Source organism: Phasianus colchicus, chromosome 4, assembly GCF_987193195.1.
Source record: "Phasianus colchicus chromosome 4, bPhaCol1.hap1.1, whole genome shotgun sequence".
Classification (NCBI taxonomy): Eukaryota; Metazoa; Chordata; class Aves; order Galliformes; family Phasianidae; genus Phasianus; species Phasianus colchicus.
In genome coordinates, this window is record NC_143439.1 from 49,607,005 (window position 1) to 49,626,316 (window position 19,312).

The following is a 19,312-nucleotide window of genomic DNA, read 5'->3' on the forward strand; positions in this document are numbered from 1 at the left end:
GCACATATATTTAAATCATGTTTTAAATGTTTATGGTTAGCTGTTGGTGTTTAAGGTTTTTTTTTTGTTTTGCTTTCTTTTTGTTTGACTGAAACATTTATGCCATTTATCATGATGATACCTGGGAGAATATTTAGAAAAGAATTCAATAGCCTTTAATTTGGAAATTAGAACTCTGGACATCTTTTAATGACCACTACTGGTTTTTGTCTTTTGCAGAATTCAACAAGTCCACCTCTTAAAATGTCTAATGTGGAACGAATTACGAATATTCAGATTTTGATTCTCTTCTGCATCCTTATTGCCATGTCTTTGATCTGCTCTATTGGTTCAGCTGTGTGGAATCGAAGGCATAGTGAAAGAGATTGGTATCTTGATCTAAATTGTAAGCTGTAAAGTAATGTATTACTATTTTACTGTTCACTTGTCCTGAAGCCTTTCATTTTTGGGAAAGGGGATGATTACCATCCTTCAATCAGTCCTTCTTTATTGATTGTTTACTGAAGTTGTTAGTCTAGGTTTATCACAGCTAGTGTAAGTTTTACCTTTCTGTACAGTGTGAGTTGTTGCTAAATTCAGAAAGGGAAGCTTTGTTGTTGAAGCTTCTGCATCTCTGCAACTGAGGGAAGGAATACAGCAGACTTTGCCTTGCCAAGTGCTCTGCCAGTGTTATCCTTTTTTCTTTCCTCACAGAAGGGATGTAGTTTACAGAGTACAGAGGGAACAATTCCTACAGAAAAATATTTGTTAACATGCTGTTCAACAGATGCTACCTGAATGCTGAAAAATGTATCCTTCTAGCAGTAACTTTCATTCGCTGAATAGGCTATTCAGAAAATTGACATCACTACATTATTGGTATTTTTTCCATTTTCATTCCAATACTTGCCGTATTCTGCTGACATAGTCAACTTCAAAATGAAGCAATTGTCAGTTATTGCTGATGAGTTACATGTAAAGCTGCAGTTTCTTCCCCAAATTTTTAAACTCCCTTGTCCCAGAAGATGATGCTGCGGCTTTATAGTTATACTATTCAAGAATCTAAGTAAACACTGACCACCAGTGTCAGATCCAAGCAGGCTGCTCCTGAAATTAACAGGCACAAAGATCTCCTCTTACCTAGTATATTGACTACTCTACTCTCAGTTGACAAAGACAATGGAATGTTATGCAGGTCTTCCAGCAGGATGCAGTGTATTGACAGAATTCAATTCTTAATGAGAGAACTAGTTCTAAAGGAAATCTTCATAAATATACTTTGTGATCTGTTAGTGATGTTTTCAGAATTTCTTACAGAGGGTCTAGAGCCTTCTTTACTTAGGCTGTCAGGCTACAACTAAATTTTCTTCTTCTGACACCAACGAGTCTTGAATACAATGCTGCCCAATGTAGTACTCAAATTATTATGGAAGTCTGTGGAAGCAGTTCTGAAGCTTTTATTATTTATTCCTGAAAATAAGAAAATTTGAAATAGTGGCCATTGAGATTTGATGGGATTTTCAAGTGACTGTCCTTATTAGTCCAATTCCTAGTACGTTACATGATTAAATGGGCTTCTGATGTTTCTTTAAGTTATGCCCTTTAGAATTGTTCTTGATCAAGGTACTGCTAGTACGTAACAAGCAATTCATTCCTCTTTACCTTTATTGAATTTTGCTGTTTATTTAACAACATTCTCATTAGAGTTCCATCTTTTCTGTTCTGAGGAATGCTATTTGGAATTTTGTTAGCACAATTTTTATTTTTAACCAATGTGTATCAAACTTAATTTAATCTAGATTGCCATTAGTTAGAATAAGTGTTACCTCCATGATCTTCCAAAGTTGTACTTCATTAAATGGTATTAATGAAAGTATCCAAAAGTTGGATTTTACTGTAACAAGCAGGTTCACATGCCATAGGCCCACAGCTGCAGCCCTGTATCTGCTAGAAGGATGTTTGTAAAGCACACCAATCGATGACCCTGAGCACTCTGATGGATTTTTTTTTTTTTTTTGGCCATAAAAGAAAAAAATAAAACAGCATGTGTTTTTGAAGCACTTCTGAATTGCATGCAGTAGAAATGCAAAGGGACAGTGTGTACAGTAAAAAGACTGGAACAGGATCACCAGGATTTTCAACTGGGAGAGCTGCTGATTTTCTGGAGGGCAGCTTTCTGCAACAGGCCACAATTTTGAAAAATCTTAGCCACCGTGAAACTGAGTGTCTGTCCCTCACTCTATTTCTCTTTTCTTCTCTCTTAATATCAGGCTGTAGGCACTGCTAAAACCAGATAATGCATTTCCAAGCACTAGTCATAAGCCTATATAGGCTAACACAACAGTACTTCTTAACATGGGCTAACACGTTGACCTTGTTATTCATTGTTGCGGAATGTAGTCTCAGTGCTCTTAAATTGCTGATGGCTCATGTTATTTAAGGAACCTTTCCTGTTGCGTACAGTTTTTAAGGGCAGTAATTTATAAATTCATAGGTGTCTTTTTAGACAAAATTATAAAATCAGCGATTAATGTTCTGAATACACTACGTACACTTGCTTTTAAATATGGTCTTAAATGTTTTCTGATTTGCTTTGTTTTTTTGGCAGATGGTGGAGCAAGCAACTTTGGTTTGAACTTCTTGACTTTTATCATTCTCTTCAATAATCTAATTCCAATCAGTTTGTTGGTTACACTTGAAGTTGTTAAATTTATCCAAGCATATTTCATAAATTGGGTAAATATTTCTATAATAAATATTAATTTCTAAAACTAAGTGGCTTACAATTATGTTAAATGCTTGTTTATATATAGATTTATTTTCTTATAGTAAATACTTAAGAGTGCTGTTTATTATTACTGAGACCCAAGAAGGGCTTTATTTACCACTTTATACAAGTTTTTTGTAGCACTTTTTACAGTGTTTTGTTCTTTCTCATTAATTCTGACACATCAGAGCTTCAGCCAGAATGATCAGAAAAAAGTATCTTGCATCCTAGTGGAGTTTTGTACTGCTTCATTTTTTGTTCTTTCTGAGCTTAGCCCATGTTTGTCTGTTTTTTCCCTATATTTAGCCTTTTTTTTTTTTTTTTTTTGCCGCTGCATTTTAAAGGTTTTGGAACAAAACCATCGTCTATTAGTATTATCTTTTGCAGAGTATATAAAGAACATTTGGATAGTTTCTGCCATTAGAAGAGGGGTTATCAGTTGGGTTGCTGGGGGGACAAATATTGGTTTGGGGGTTTTTTATGGTTTTTTTTTTTTTTTTTTTTTAACTTAAAGCCACATAAGGGGTTTTTTTTTTTATCATTCCTTCAGTTTTTAAATTTTAGCTAAATGTGAGTTACTCATACCATTGTCAGCTCTTTAATCTGATTCCTTGGTCAAATGCATGAAATAGATTTGTGTGAGATCAGGCAGATAGAGATTAAAGAAAATATTCATTAGCAAAACCATAGTTCATTGTAAAAGTTAAATATTTTTGTGAGTAGTCAGTTATTTTTTATTTCTTTAGTGCTATGGCAAAATTATTATGCAAATTATAAAAGAATGGGAGGAATTTGTTCCTTTGTGTTCCCTATTCAGTAAAGGCTAACCTACATTGAATGTGCAGATTGGCAACTGTTGTCTATGGAGCGAATCCTAAAGGAGACAGTTGTAACTTCTGTTCTCTCTATTTCACATAATGAGGGATTTGTTGTCTTTAAATACATTTATGTTAATAGGGAACTCTGGATGTTTTTTATCTTAAACATAATCCTTCTGTCTGTACATAAGGTGTTAATATAGAGAATTTGGTTATCTGCAATTTGGTTATCTGCCATGCTTTATAGTGTTTTCATTTTTTAATTGTATTTTAAATGGAACTGTTTTTGTTTGGGTTTGTTCGTGGGGGAGAGGGAGGGGAAGGGACTAAAGATGGGAGAAAAGAAAGAAAACAAGAAAAGAAAACAACTAACAATGTATTGTAAAGTTATTGTGTACTCTTAAATTTATCTCTGTCTTCAGCTTAAGGAATATTTACCATAGTGTTTAGAAGTGAGAACAAGTGAATAGTTAAGACTTGCTTCACACTAAGTATTACAATGCTTCTGCTTATTGACAAATCTGTTTTAGATGCATGGGTTCAACATGCATCTAGTACTCAACATTTTGCTAGTACTCAGACTACTTCCAGTGTTCTATAAAATCTTAGTCTTACAGATTCTGATGTTAAAGTGAAAAATCTAATTTCTTTTGGAGATATTTGGAAGTGATCTGATTGTGTCTGTGGCTCCCATGTTGAAATAAATAGAAGTAGATCCCTTGTTTTTGTGTTCAATCTGTTCTTCTGTGGTTTTCTTTTCTGATTGCATACCAGATTTTTTTCATTAGGAGTTCTGGAAAGATAATTTTGAGACGTATGCTTTCATTTTTCTTGTAGGACATAGACATGCATTATGAACCTACTGACACTGCTGCGATGGCTCGTACTTCCAATCTCAATGAGGAACTTGGACAGGTAGAAAAGATTGCTGGCTCTAAGTCAGTGTTTTAAAATCTAAATTATTTTAAAAATAAATGAGAGCTTATTTTTAAAAACATATATGCCTTAGTCTTTTTATTTTACATTTTTTCTTTATTTTACATTTCTTTCTTTACTTTTTCTTATTTTTGACAGAGATAAATTCTGCATTTTGCTTTAGAGTTCCCTCTTAATACTGTAAAAGCAGTCACTTTTCACAGGAGCTCAGTCGTGTCTTCACTGTTTTCTGAAAGTCTGATTTTGTAGACCTCTTTCTGGGTCCTGTAGAATTCTTCCAGTATATAAAGGGTGGGGAGGATTCTCTACCAGGGAGTACAGTGATAGGACATGGGGTAATGGCTTTAAACTAAAAGAGGATAGATTTAGATTAGATACTCAGACGACATTCTTCATTCATTGTGGTGACTCACCTTAATAGGCTGCCCCTATTATATACCCACAGAGAAGCTGTGGATGCCACCTCCCTGGAGGCTTTCAAGGCCAGGTTGGATAGGGCCCTGGGCAATCTGATCTGGTGGGTGGCAGCCCTGCCTACAGAGGAGCTTGGAAGGACCTTAAAGTCCATTCCAACTCAGATTGGTCTGTGATGCTTTGAAGATTGTGGAAGTGGTAAAAATTTATTTACTTTATTGTGTTAATAGGCAAAATTGTACTAGATATGTAAGTAACTGCTGAAATTAATATATAATGATTTCATCATTCATTTAGGTCAAGTACATATTTTCTGACAAAACGGGTACTCTGACATGTAACGTCATGCAATTTAAAAAATGTACTGTGGCAGGAGTTGCTTATGGGTAGGTATTTTATTATATACTTATTTGTTTACTTGTATGCCTTTCCTCTGCCTATGCATATTTGAACACAGTTAAATTAATACCATAATAAATGTTATCTTTTGTGCCTAGCAGTAGATGCAACTAGGAATCAATTTGTTCATGACTATGAAATGCTATTAATAGAAAGCATGAATGCTTCCTTCTGCAAGCAAAAGTATAGCTATCCTTACTGCTGTAACACAACTTCAGTGTACTTTTTCTGTTACTGTGTCTGTTCAGTGTTTGTTTCTTTTATTTTTTTAAAAAGCAAAGTCTGCCCTCACATTTGCAAAGTTGCATGGACTTCCTTATTAGTCCATGCTTCATATTTTACATGCTTTTTCACTAGATAATAGAGGATGAACAAGAATTGGAACTGCTGTGCTTTACCACGTAATCTAGATAGCTTTTATGAATATTGTTTAAATTACATAACTCATGGTATTGGTGTTGCTATTAAGAAACTGCTCCAGATAAATAAAGAATAAAGAATAAAGAATTTTATTGCTTATTTGTCAATAGTTGCAGCCAAATTCTTCAACTGAGTTTGCAAAGGCTTCAAACTTCAAGGTGGTTTACTTAAAATAAATTCTTTAGAGCCATGAATAGAGCAGAAGCACTTATAAGTGACAGAATGGCTGCCCAGTATATGAGATGCTGGACCTAGTCTGATCAGTAAGCTGATAATTAGCTACCTCTGAAAGTGGGCAGAGACCAAGCAAGTCTGTGAGGTTAAGTTTACGGCTTAAGCTAGCAGTGTGGCTTTATCATTTGGCTAAAGTAATTTTGAGGATTCTAATGTCAACTGTTTCTGTTTTGAGAAACATTGATCCTTAACCATACTGTGTTGGTTATTTTCTTTTTTTAATTAAGAGTTGTTATAAAGTGCCATTCTAACCCCGATATTTCATATATCTACTTGTACACACACACAGCTCTACATCAGCTATGTCAGCTAATTGTGATATATTCAAACATGTCATGACAGAGCTGAATCTTGATGTGCTATGGCTAGCTATGCTCTTGAGTATTTGAACTCAGATAAGTTTTGTTATCATAACAAAATAAAATCTTACCTTTCATTTACAATCAAAACATAGTTCAAGTGTATACTGAAATATAAAATTAAAATTGTAATTTGTTCAACTGGTAGAAGTTAGTAATCAGGCATGCTCCCAGCTGAATGAAAATGATAGCTTTTGCTTTATAAAGCCTCAAGAGAAACATCATATTTTTTGCAGTATTATTTTCTAGGCACTAACAAAATACTCAGTTGAGATAGCTTTACTTTTTTTTAGTCATTTAATTTCATTAACTGCCTTCTCTTTTATACATAATCCAATTTTTTTTTAGCCTTTGTGATTCTTTTTCCTATCCCTATTTCTCTTCCTCTCTTGCTTCATGTGCAGCGATTGCCCTGAACCTGAGGACTATAGTGTTCCTTCAGATGATTGGTAAGCTCTCAGAATCAAGTAGTATGTGGTTTTTGTTTAAAATTGAAGCTTAAAAACAGTGAGATTTTTTTCAGAAAGATAGTTAATTGCAAAATATTTTACTCAAAAGTCATTTTATCTTCAAGTTGATGCAGCCCAACCAAGTCTTACACAAGTTCATGAATGAGAATTCTGTGCCATTAGGATCTGTACTCTGGGATAGAATTGATAATAGGGTCACTGAGGTATCCTACTGGTAATCGTGTACAAATCCAAATTGCATATTGAAGAAAGCTTTGTCTTTTATAAAGGTACATGGTACTATGGTAACTTTGGTCACACTTTTCTCCTGTTAACCTGTAACAGTTTAGTAATAATCCCTAGCATGTTTGAAAAATAATGTTTGAGAGTAAAAAATACATAAGTTGGTGTTAATATTTTGCTTCCTGCAAATGGTTTTAGAGAATTACCATTACTTAATTCTTTATTGAAACTGAGATAACATTCATTTGAGGAGACAATCTCTTAACAGGGGCCCTCAGGAAAGACTGAGTCCTGACTTCCTTGCTGTTGCCTTCTGCACGATGCCTTACACTTCCTTCATTGTTCTTTCTTAAACTAAATATTTCCAGTCTTTTTCAAAATAAACTGAGGTAAATCAGGGACAAAAGTCACTTACAATCTTTAAACTATTCTTATTGTATTTTTTTAAAATCATGGCAAGATATGTTGCACAAAACTGTGTAATATGTTGTCATCTTACATTTAAGAAGTTCTGCAGATTAGAATTAATGTTATTTCTTAAAATTGGGGAAAAAAGAAAAATTTCACCCACGTTCTTCCAAAAAAATGCATATATCTTACTTGACCTGAATATCTGTATTTGTTATAGCAACTTGTTTATTACAGATACTGCTGCGCATAGAATGTGCAAATGTGAGGTTCCATTAATGCAGTGCTTAAATGAAATAAAGCACGCCTGTGAAATAAGGCTGTTCTTAACTAATATGCATCAGAATTTCTATAATCATATCTGAAATGGCAAAATGATTGAGCTAATGCCTGAATAGTAGTTTAAAAAAAAATTTTAAAAAAAGTTGTACTTTATAAGCTATGAATGACATGTAAACATTCACAAATTAAAATACTGAGGAAAATTATTTTTTGTGTGCAGGTCCATTGTAATTAAAAACATCTGTTTGACTAATATTTCTAGACTTAAAATAAATAATATACCAAATTCCACAGCTTTTAAATATTTTTTTAAATTATAAATATTTTCTGTCTAACTGGAAAGCAGTTATACCTACAAGTATTTTTCAGATTTAGTACTGAGAATCTGAAAAATATGCTAAAGTCTTTGTCTAAAAATTTTAAGCAATCAAAGCTTGAAAATTATAAATAAATTGAATGTTTGAAACTGCTAACATTTTGCACAGCTGCTTTGCATTTAAAATAAATAAATATAAATCTTGGTGATTGAGGATGCTTTGAATTTCTCACTTCATAACAGGCTTTTGGAAAAAGCTGTCCTTGAGTAGTTATGCAGAATGCTGTCATTTTGCATTCCTTCATGGTAATTCAAGACTATAACAGCTCACTTTTTTGGTCTTTAGACTGCCTTTAAGACAAATGTGACCTATCCTTCAACATAAATCACTGCAGGGCAAAATCCAAAGAAAATGGAAGTAATATTTTCCTCTGAGTGGGTTCATTTTTTCAGAACTGTTCTGTGTCGCTGAGATTCAAACTCAACTGGATTGTCTTGATACTCAGCAATCAGTTGATAAGGAGTTTTTCTAGAAGTAGCTACTTCAGCCAGAAGACCTCTGCAGTGTGAACATTAGTGTAAGACTGTTATTCAAGGACTATCTCCATCTAATGTCTCTTCCATCTTTTACTACTTCATCCTTACTTCTGTGTCCTTTATATATCAGTTTAGGTTATTTTGGTCATGAGTAATGGGAAACAAACAGAATGTTTGTCCCATAATGTCTGAACTCAGTTTGCTTACTCCTTCAGGTATGGCTTTCTTTTCTGCAAACATATTGCAAACCTATGCCAAAGCTGTTAATTTCTTAAGAAATTTAAGTTCTTCCAGGTATGTGTTGTTCTAAGTGCCTCCAATAATCTCCTTCTGTGGAAAACAGATAACATGAAGCCAGTCTTGCTTTGAAAATTTTATCTTGTGTTATCTGAAGTGAGCAGAAAAACATACCTGAATTCAAGTGTATTTATATAAGGTTTATTAAAATTAGATAAACTTCGGTGACCTTTAACAAATTCCTCTTCCCTTCATTTTTTGCACTGTATGTGACTGCAGCCATTCTTGAAACACCTTAAACCAAAATTTATGTTTGACTTTAGCACGGTAATATAGATTATTTGCATATGAACTATTAAGTATATGCTAATGGTGATCTCTTTTACCAAATTATTTTTAGGCAGGGATCACAAAATGGAGACGAAAAAATGTTTAGTGACTCATCACTACTGGAGAATCTTCAAAATAATCATGTAAGTGATACAGAAACAATTACCATTTTTTCTGAATTTTCAGTGTTGCTTTTAGCAAATCAAAGTGTTTTCCTGTGAGGGAAAATATGTTCAGAATCAGGATGCCCTCAAGATTACCTTTATATTATTCATTGCTGATGCATGTTAATTAGATCCATCTGGAAATAACATCTGTTTTCTGGTAGATATATAGTGTATATAACATGAGCAAGATCCTTTAAAACTTCAGTCTAATTTCAACAATGTATGTTAAACGCATTTGTAAGTGATTTGGAAAAGAATCTCTAATTTAGCCTTTTGAAGATGCCCTAAAGAATCCGGGGGCCTTCAGTGTAAAAGGACAAACCTGCTCATGTTTGGCTATGAAGAGCTTTGAATTTGTTTGAGTTCTGTAAGTTACTTATTAGTGTTTCAGTGTGGAATTAAGTTAGGTTTTCAGATATTATTTTATAAAGTAATTAATTTCATCTTCATTGTTGAATTCTAACATTGATCACAGATACTGTATATATCCTATGAGAAACCTTGATTGAGGTGACTGCTTTGAGCTTATTTAAGGGAAATGCAATAGTTTCCTTTGGAGTCATTTCATTCATTTTGCAAACTTAATCTGTACTAATATATTTTTTAGTTCTTATTAGTCAAAAACAGTCAGCTATTTCTGCTTAGATACATTATTTTTCTCTCTCTTGGTTAAACTATTTGAAATTCTTTCAACTTTGCAGATTTTGAAGTGTTTGAGACACTTATCTTAGTATCTTCCTTTAAGAACTAGCTGCCTTACCTTATGTTATTTTGCACATGACTTTCAAGTTTGGTTGCTACATCTTTCCAAAGGTTCTTAAAAACTATGTTAATAAATAAGGTGTTAGACAAAAGTAATGCAGGAAGGAATAGTTTTAATTTAAAAAGCTCGAATTAAAAGAGACTTTAGTGAATAACAAGAATTAACTGTGAAATCATTTTACATTTTCATCATTCGGACTTGCCTTCCCTATAAAATACTTGTTTGAATTACTCTGTGTTTATGGTTTTTCATTTTTGATTCTATGATTGTAAATGATATAAATTCTATCTGCATAACCTATATTGAAGCGCACAAATGAGAAGTTATTCTGCATGCTGAAGTTGATATACAGACAGATAATGTCCAGTGGGCTTATCTGTTGATGTTCAAAAGAGCAATCTTCCATTAACGTTTTACTGGTTATTGTTTGTCCATATCTATTATTACATTTCAGATACTTATCAATTAAATTGTTAAACATTTTCTGCCATTTTTTTAGCCAACTGCACCTATAATATGTGAGTTTTTGACAATGATGGCAGTGTGTCATACAGCTGTTCCAGAAAGAGAAGGTGATAAGATAATATATCAAGCAGCATCTCCAGGTGAGAGTCGAGTAATTCAGAGAACATAAACGTGCATACTCAACATGCAAATTTTGTTTAAAATTAATTATTTTGAACTATCTTCTGAAATTAAAGAAGAAAGCATCCCTCAAAGAGTAGATATCAGCTAGACTGTTTTGTCTAAAAAATAGGAACTTAGACTTTTCTGATTTGCTTTAGAAAATATACACAGGTTATGTAAGGGCAAAGAGTGATTAACCATGTAGCATTCTTAAGCTATCATTAGATTGCTGTGAATGTCTGATGGAAGTGCTCACATGCAAATGAAAATCAAACTGGAACATAAATGTATCTCCTTGTTTGTGAACTCATTCTGTACTTGGTAACCATGGAATTTAGAACAAAGAGTCTGTAATCAAAAATGAACAAAATAGGTTTTCAATGGGATAAAAGTAATGATAAAATCCTTTGAGAGTGAGAAAAAAGTATAGCATAAAAGGTCTAGTTCATAGGCAGTTTTTGAATTCAGGAGAGAACAAAGCAAGGCAAAATCAAAAGCATCCATTAAATCTTGGGGCAAACTAACAGTTTCTTCGTGCATCTTGTAAAAAAGTACTACTAATTGATTTGTTGCAGATGAAGGAGCATTGGTCAGAGCAGCCAGACATCTTCATTTTGTATTCACTGGAAGGACACCTGACTCAGTAATTATAGAATCTGTAAGTACTTTGGAGAAACATTACAGTGTGGTGTATTTACTGTTACCGTATTAAGTAATTACTGAATAACTGCATCATGGTACATGTCCAGATGTTTCTTTTTCTTTGACTCTTCTGCTTTGGATTTTTTGCATTAGTTCTCACTTTTGTTTTTCAGTTGGGACATGAAGAAAGATATGAACTGCTGAATGTGCTAGAATTTACAAGGTAAGCATTTAATGTCTGTTTGTGAAAATACATTGAATTTATCATGGATTAAAAAATTAATGGTTTTTTATATTCTTACAGGTAAGCTGTACAGGCTTGGCTTTTGTTTCTATAATATGTGATGAGGCAAAGTAATGCACATGATTAAGACCAAACTTCTGTTTTTTTGACAAAATGTTTACGGAGACATATTCATCTTTTTGGCTAATATTTTTCACATTTGCTTTTGCTCATTTCCAAAAACTTTTACTCTCAAAAACCTCAAAAAATGATGTGAAGTGAAATACTATAGTAAAATACTTGAAGCTAAATATATTCTTGAAAGTGCTAGAATAATCTGATGTTTTGAAATTTATATTTGGAAGCAAGGGGAAGCCTCAAGTGCTACAGATAATTTATGTTTGCTTTGACTGATAGAATGTCATTTTACACTTGACTTTGCATACACATGTTTTTTACTTATTTAAATAATCCAGATTGAAGTCCATTCTTTACTGAGCTGGAACCCTAGAGCATTGATTAGTTTTCTTGGAAAGTGACTTTTCACTTACTTTCTTTCAATTAAAAAAGCCTGTCCAAGAAGTTGGAATTGTAAAGATCCTCATAGTATGCAGTTTCATCTGTTATGTAAACTAGTTTAAATTGCATCCACAATTGCAATTAATCTTTTAAGCATTCATGTAGTTCTTTTGCTTGCTTTGTCACAGGATGGGGAAGTAATTTCTGTGCTGAATCTGTTCTTTTTTTTAGAATGGTTTCTTACAATTTTGCTTGTGTAAAGTGACTATTATTTACCTTTCCCTGTCCTGTTTTGGTTCATTTGAGCTTATCTTGAAGATTCAGGCAGATTCAATAAGTAAATTCCAAAGCAGTGGAAGTGATGGGATTGAAGATAGACAGTTGCCTGTGGTTATGATAACAGAAATAATGTGAAACATAGGAAAAAAATCTGTGGAGTAGAATGAAATAATAATGCTACAAATACATTTTTAGTGTCTTGAATGTATTTTAATGAATGCTTGCAATTAATATTAATTAATGCTTTTATATATATTGTGGAAGACATAATTGAAAATTTTCAGGCTTATGCCATGATTTCATTTTCCTGTGGGCACTTTTTCTCATTTTGTGTTCTGAAAATTTAGCAAGCATGTAGCACATCCAATTTTATATTGTTGTTAGTTTGACATCTGTAGAAGTTTATTCATAGGATAGCTGTAATGGATTCCTACTTCGTTTCTGCTTTTGATCTTTATCTTAATTTCATCTCTCTCTTCAGAATTCTGTATCAGTCTGAGACTGTTCTCCACGAAGTATCACTGTTTAAAATACAGATTTTTTAATCTTAACCTTTGGAGGATTTAGGTTTTCAGTGGGTACCAATAACCAAATTTACCAAGCACTCACTTTCTGTAGCTGTTTCTGTTCTTGTTCTGTATTTAGCTTCACTTGAAACTGACTTGTTGGAAGCGCTAGAGGTCACCCTTGTTCCACAGCAGAAGAAATTTTTGCTCCAAAATCCAACACAAACTGTGTGGGTAGGAGCACGTATCTTCGGATGAGTAGTCTATAACAGTCAACACTCCTGAGCAAAGAGTTTCCAGGTGTTCTAAGGTGTTTTTGCCCTTTGCTGACAAATTTTTTGGTGACAAATTTCTTACTATCTTCCTAGGCAAGCCAGATATGGCTGTTCAGCAAGTAGAGCGTAACAGTGTCGACATTTGATAAAGTACTTCTGCAGAGAAGTTATAAGGGTAGAACTTGTAGGAATGCTTGATGGAGTTGTTTTATGGTATTCTTTTTTTTACAGTGATTGTATATGGGCTTGTGAAAATAGTAGTAGTATACAACATGCTGCATTGATCTCTCCAAAAATAACGCCTCCTATTTATTTCCATGGAAGCTACAGCAGATACAAGGAGTAACACTATTTGATGGAGCAAATTCTCAGCTACAAAACACTATCTTTCAACACAGTCACCACCACTAGCTATGCTTTTTTGACAGTGATGAAAAATAGCCTGTATGCTGTGCTTGTAAAAATCTGTACTAGTGGAAGTGACCATCACCACTGCAGAAATGTGTGCACTTTACTTTACCTGAAACCACCCACCATCTTACTGTGCACACATCCACTGTTTGGTCTCCATAAATGTTCAGCAAGTATCAACGAATGTCAATGAGTGCCATTTTTTTATATTCAATTTCACGCCTTTGTTTCATTCGCACTTCCATATCAAACACCATTTTGTCAGACCCTCTGCTGCCACGTGCTGAGTACATGCACTGTCTTTTCACCTAACTAGGTAGTGAGTTGGAAAACAAGTATGAATTTGAGCATGTCATTCCTCATTTCAGTAAGCATAAGTTATCTGTGTTAACAGTGCACAAATTTCTCATCAGTGCAACATGACATTACATCAGCAGTGTTCCTAGTGGAGGTTTTGATAATACCTGCTTGTTAGATTAGTAAAATCTATTAAAATTTTGGCACTGTAATTAATTTCATTGATAATTATATTCCAGTATCTGGAATATGCAGCATCTAAGGATTTAATTTACTAATTTTCACCTGCATCCCTGGAGCACGTCTCCACATTCTAGCAATGTCTTCCATGTTAGTTACAGGGTAAGGTTTCTGATCTAGAGACTGTAACTTGTCTGAAATGCATTAAGAGGTTGACTAGTCCCACACTTCATCAGTTTTATGAATAATACACATTTCCTTGGCTGTTGTTCTGAGCAAACATAAGGCCTTCTAGAGCATTTGAGATCTTACCCCTTCTCTGGATAGGAGCCTGGATCTCTGTTTTGTTTTCTAACTGGAGAGGAATACTTCTAAATGTAAAAAAAAAGAACAAATGGCTGACAGAGGAGGTATCAAACTTGGGTAGGTAGCAGTGTTTTTTTTTCTGTGTTTGTGTGGTTAAACTCTGATATTTTTTTTATCTTAAACTTGAGATAGACATTACGTATTAATAAGGGGCTCATCAAGAGTGCTTCTGTCTCTTTATGATGCTTCTGGCCATCTGTAATCTCATGGCAATTCCATGGGACTTACCAGCTATTCTACCTCCTATGAGAAGAAAACAAAACAGAAAGTTAGTATCACATTGACAGCTATGTGCAGTAGTGCAATTTTTTTGTTTCTATATTTCACCACGAAATACAAATAATACTGTCACTACAGTGAAAATGCACATAAAAAGTTAGAAGTCTTTGACAGTAAATCCTGCCAATTGGCTTTCTCGAACTTTTAAGAGAAATGTATTTCAGCCAACATTCAGTAGCTGTCTTCATAGCTCAGCTTTCAGAAAGTTGCAAGAAAACCTTGGTTATTCTCTAATACATCTTTGACAGATTGATCAGCATGCAGCTGGTATTCAGATTCTGGTATTACAAGACAACTTTGTTAGTAGCTGTCAAGGGTGGATATGTGTGTATAAATGTGTGTGTTTGTGTATATATGTATATAAACAGTTTTATAAATATATATACACATTTTAGAAAAAACAAACCCTAAATAACAGGTTCCTTCACAGTCTTCACATTCAGACAGATATAATAAATTAAAATAGCTATAGGCTGAAAAATCATGCCAGGAAGCGAAGTGAATCTCAGAAGTTGCCTTTATTGTAGGCAACGTAAGTGCAGTTTAGGTTATTTGAATTTCTCAATGATTATCTTAGCAGATGCCCAGCTGGATAGAGTCTAAGGACTTATGAAATCTTGATTATCTGAGACTTTTTTAGATTAGAGATGAAATAGATATTCACTGTTGCAACTGTTTCTCTTTTTATGCTCTCTTATGTGGCAATCAGAGGAGAAATGCAATTAAATATTGCTATTCAAATCTGTAGTTCAAGTAAAGTGCACACAAAAAATACTTTCTTGAAGATAATATTCAGTCAGTTGCTTCACCAATAATTTTAAAAATTCTTTCCTCAACCAATCTTCACATATTCCACTTACAGGATGTTTTCCTTGGCAATCTGAACTATTCTACAATAATGCTATTTGATGATCTATAAATGATATCCAGTTCCTAACAGGAACTGAACTTATAAATGGACCATTTACTTCCATCTGTTTTGTGCATTTTACTGTGAAGTATATGCATGATAAATTATTTTTGTTCCCTAAATAGTTTCTGTGGATTTATTTTTAAAAATTGAAGTTTGATAGAAGTGTTGTATAAATACACATTTTGGCTGGACATGAACTTGAATCTGAAGTAGGATGAACTTGTTGGAGGGAAAAAAAAAGAGAAAACAAAGGTGACTGTCTTGTCCATGCTTTCTTCTCATTCCTACTATGACTTCAATCACTAGAACTGAAAGAAAAAGTACTTCTGTCATTAACAATTAAGAGCTAGAGGGTAGGTAATGTTAAGCAAGGTGCCTTGTAAGTCATAGAGTGCTAAAAACACTGCATAATAGATTAAACTGAAGTATTTGTCAATAGTAACACAGTGCAGAGGCCTAGAGACTCTCTGTTTAGCTGGTAAAGAAGGTCTTTATGATCCTGGCCACAAATACTTTGTGCCATAAGATGCTTTCTTTGTGATCAGTAGAGAGCATTAAGGTGATTGTAAATCTTCTTAAATTCTTTTTACAGAAAAACATCTACAAAGAAGTGCACAGACAGACTCATTAACTTTAGTGATTAGACAGTGAAATTTGTATTTTCATCCCAGTCACCTGAGAAAAACATTTGGAAAAGACGGGCCTTATTTCTTTTCCTCTGTATTTTGTAACTTAAATATTGATAGCTTTAGGGAAAACATTGGTAAATATTTATGTTTATGAACTACCTACTTACTGGGCACTTAATTCTCTTTCAGTTCTAGGAAGAGAATGTCAGTGATAGTTCGCACGCCAACGGGAAAGTTAAGACTCTACTGCAAAGGAGCCGTGAGTTTTACAATATTTTCACTGTATCTGAGAACGTATGCTAACAATGCAAATATGCATGCAGAAAGTTAGAACTGCAATGAAAACCTTGAAAATGGTGAGAGAGATGGGAAGGAGCATTGATAACTTTTTCAGTGTACATGTTTTCATTGTGTAGTTGTTTAATGTGATGGACTAATGTATTCCTTGTTTTACTGTCTATGAAGGTAAGGGAGACTCATTCATCTTATTCTTTGTACTTTAACTAAATACTTTTATACTGTCAATTTCCTTCTGTATTCCAAGAAAATGTTGAAGGTATTGCTAAATATATCATTGACTTGCTGGAGTAGCTGAGCATGAGTCACTAGGTGGAAATAGTAGTCTGCCAGAAAAGACTACGTGATAGTTTTAACCTGTCATCTGTGTTAGGCCAATTCTGCATCTTCCTGAATACAGGCTCTGTGGAAAGAAAATTCCCATGTGCAATATGATTAGGGTATGACAGAGTTGCTTATTAGTTCTTTGTCCATTATCTAGATTGAAATTTGATCAGAAGATGATGCAAATCTAATTCCTGAATGGTTCAAAGAGATAAAGGTGATTGAATATAAATGTACATTCAGTATCTTCTTGAGGAGACAAGATGCTATCATTAACGTTCTGTATATCAAGGTGGTTACAAAAGCGTTAAAATGGCATTTATGAAAAACTAATTTTAACTTTGGGGATTAAAATGCCTTTGTCTTAAAATGTCTTTGTCTTAATATTAAAGAGATCAAAAGACTCCACAAGGAAGATGCTGTACTTTTCAAAATGAAGGAGAATAACAGCAAAACATGTAGTAGATGAATTACATCATAGCAGAATTTGCAAATTTAGAGATTCAGTTTTTATACTGAAATAAATACAGTGCTGCATATTTTTCCTGCCATTTTTCCTGCACTATTTCTATTGTGTACACAACAAAACAGTTTTATTTTTCCTATTAAATTAGTTGGAATTCATTTTATTTGTTTTGTAGGATACTGTAATTTATGACCGCCTTGCTGAAAGTTCAAAATACAAAGAAATCACCTTAAAACATTTAGAGCAGTTTGCTACAGAAGGTGAGTAATACAATGCAAACACAGAATTTCTTCACTGTTCAACTCAGTTTTCCAATCTTATGTTGTTGCAGTGGTAATTTAGAAAATTGCTTTAGTTTTGCATCCCTAAAATATAATAATCTTCTTAAGAATCTTTGGTAGTAAATTTGTGGTTTTAGGCTTTTAAAACAGAATACATTTTTCCAATAAACAAACATGTTGCACAGTTCTTTGTTTCTTTTTAGGTTTCATCTTTCATGATTACTTTCATCTCCCCTCACACAACAAATGTTGTAGGGATGGTGCACAGGAAAAGGCGAAGATGCTTGGTTATGACTAGCATAGTGCTTTTAAGGCAGCTTTACAATATTTCTGTTACCAGTCACAATAAGGGGAATTATAATCACTGGTTTTCCCTATGCTACTTTTTAACAACCGCTATTTCAAAGCATTTATTCCATTAAGGCTTATTAAATAAGAGCAGTAAGTAAAATTTAAGACTATGAAATTAAGATGATTGATACAAACAGACAGTTATTATATAGAAGTGGTTTACACAGTGTACACATGAGCAGTAAGGCAGACTGTAGAAAGCTCTGTGCTTTAATATAAGTTCACCCAGCACTTCTCCTAGCTCTTTCTTTACTAAGATAACAAAAATGGGGGTGTGTCAAGCATTACTGAGATGTGCTGTGAAGTATTGCAGTGTTTTAGTTTATTCTTGGAGGAGAGTGTCTGGAAGCAGGATTATAATAGCTATGAGAATATGAAGTGTAACTTTCTACCTCTTCATTTATTCTAATACTCTCTTACTAGGACACTGAAAGTAACTTCAATGTGTTTTTAAGAAATAAGCTTACAGTTGAAGACAAACTTTAATAAAACATTTTCTTTTCATTATTCTGGATGTCTGGTCAAATGCTATTGTATCAGGAAATATACTTTTTCTGCTTGTTAGGCATATGACTTCTCTAAATATTTTTTTTTCTCTTTTGCTTTATTATGTAATTAAGCATTTTGGTTAATGTAACAGTCGACAACTTCGGTCTCTTGATTTTGTTTGTGACAGCAGAAGCGAGCCTCAGATCGTTCTCCATATTAAGATCACTGCGGGAAACATTTTGTTAGCCTTAAAAAAACAAACAGAAAAGAAGTCTTATAGATATTAGAAATGAGAGTAAATTTCTACAAGAAACTTGAAAGCAGAACTAAAACTGAATACATTTGACAGATAGTACAATAAGAAGCCTCAGATGCATCCTTTCACTATAAGAATCCAGCTCTGAGCTGACTGGCCCATTTGGGGAAGTATTTTTGTGACCTAACCAGAACCAGTCAGGGAAAAGATAATTAGATATGAAATTGGTTTGGGATGTGAGTCTATACATTTGGTTGCAGAAAAGATAAACGTAGAATCAGTATCTGTTACCCTGTGTGATAATAGGAGAATTTAAATCCAGTTCTTAATAATATTCTCATTAGATCAGTGGTACAAATGGTACTGTGTTTCTTTAGCACTCAGGTTGGACTGATGGAAATAAAAATAAAAAGCAAAGGATTTTGCCCTTCTTTAAAACCAGGGAAGATATGTATTGATGTTAAGAAGTTTGTTCAAGTGCTTTTCACTGGATGAAAAGATATACTGTTCAGAAGTGAATTGCTAACCTTTCAAAAACACTAAATTCAATCTGGAGAAAAAAAAAGTAGCAAAAGTACTTCTCTCTGGAATCGATTAATGAAATTGGTATTTATTTTTGCATCAGATCTAAATTGCAGCCAATG

The 19,312-nt window shown here is 33.6% G+C and overlaps 1 protein-coding gene across 5 annotated transcripts in view; it reads left to right on the forward strand.

Annotated features, from left to right (window-relative positions):
• ATP8A1 (ATPase phospholipid transporting 8A1) overlaps positions 1-19,312 on the forward strand; it is a 98,239-nt gene that overhangs the window by 35,664 nt on the left and 43,263 nt on the right. For 3 of the 5 annotated variants that reach the window (XM_090139497.1, XM_090139496.1, XM_090139500.1), the window contains 10 exons: positions 220-385; positions 2,588-2,715; positions 4,402-4,479; positions 5,212-5,300; positions 9,199-9,271; positions 10,558-10,663; positions 11,261-11,343; positions 11,501-11,550; positions 16,394-16,463; positions 17,467-17,551. In XM_090139497.1, coding sequence (XP_089995623.1) covers positions 220-385; positions 2,588-2,715; positions 4,402-4,479; positions 5,212-5,300; positions 9,199-9,271; positions 10,558-10,663; positions 11,261-11,343; positions 11,501-11,550; positions 16,394-16,463; positions 17,467-17,551 — 928 coding nt within the window. Of the gene's footprint in view, positions 1-219; positions 386-2,587; positions 2,716-4,401; positions 4,480-5,211; positions 5,301-6,730; positions 6,776-9,198; positions 9,272-10,557; positions 10,664-11,260; positions 11,344-11,500; positions 11,551-16,393; positions 16,464-17,466; positions 17,552-19,312 lie in introns of all 5 variants that reach the window. The other 2 variants (XM_090139498.1, XM_090139499.1) reach the window with 1 other exon arrangement.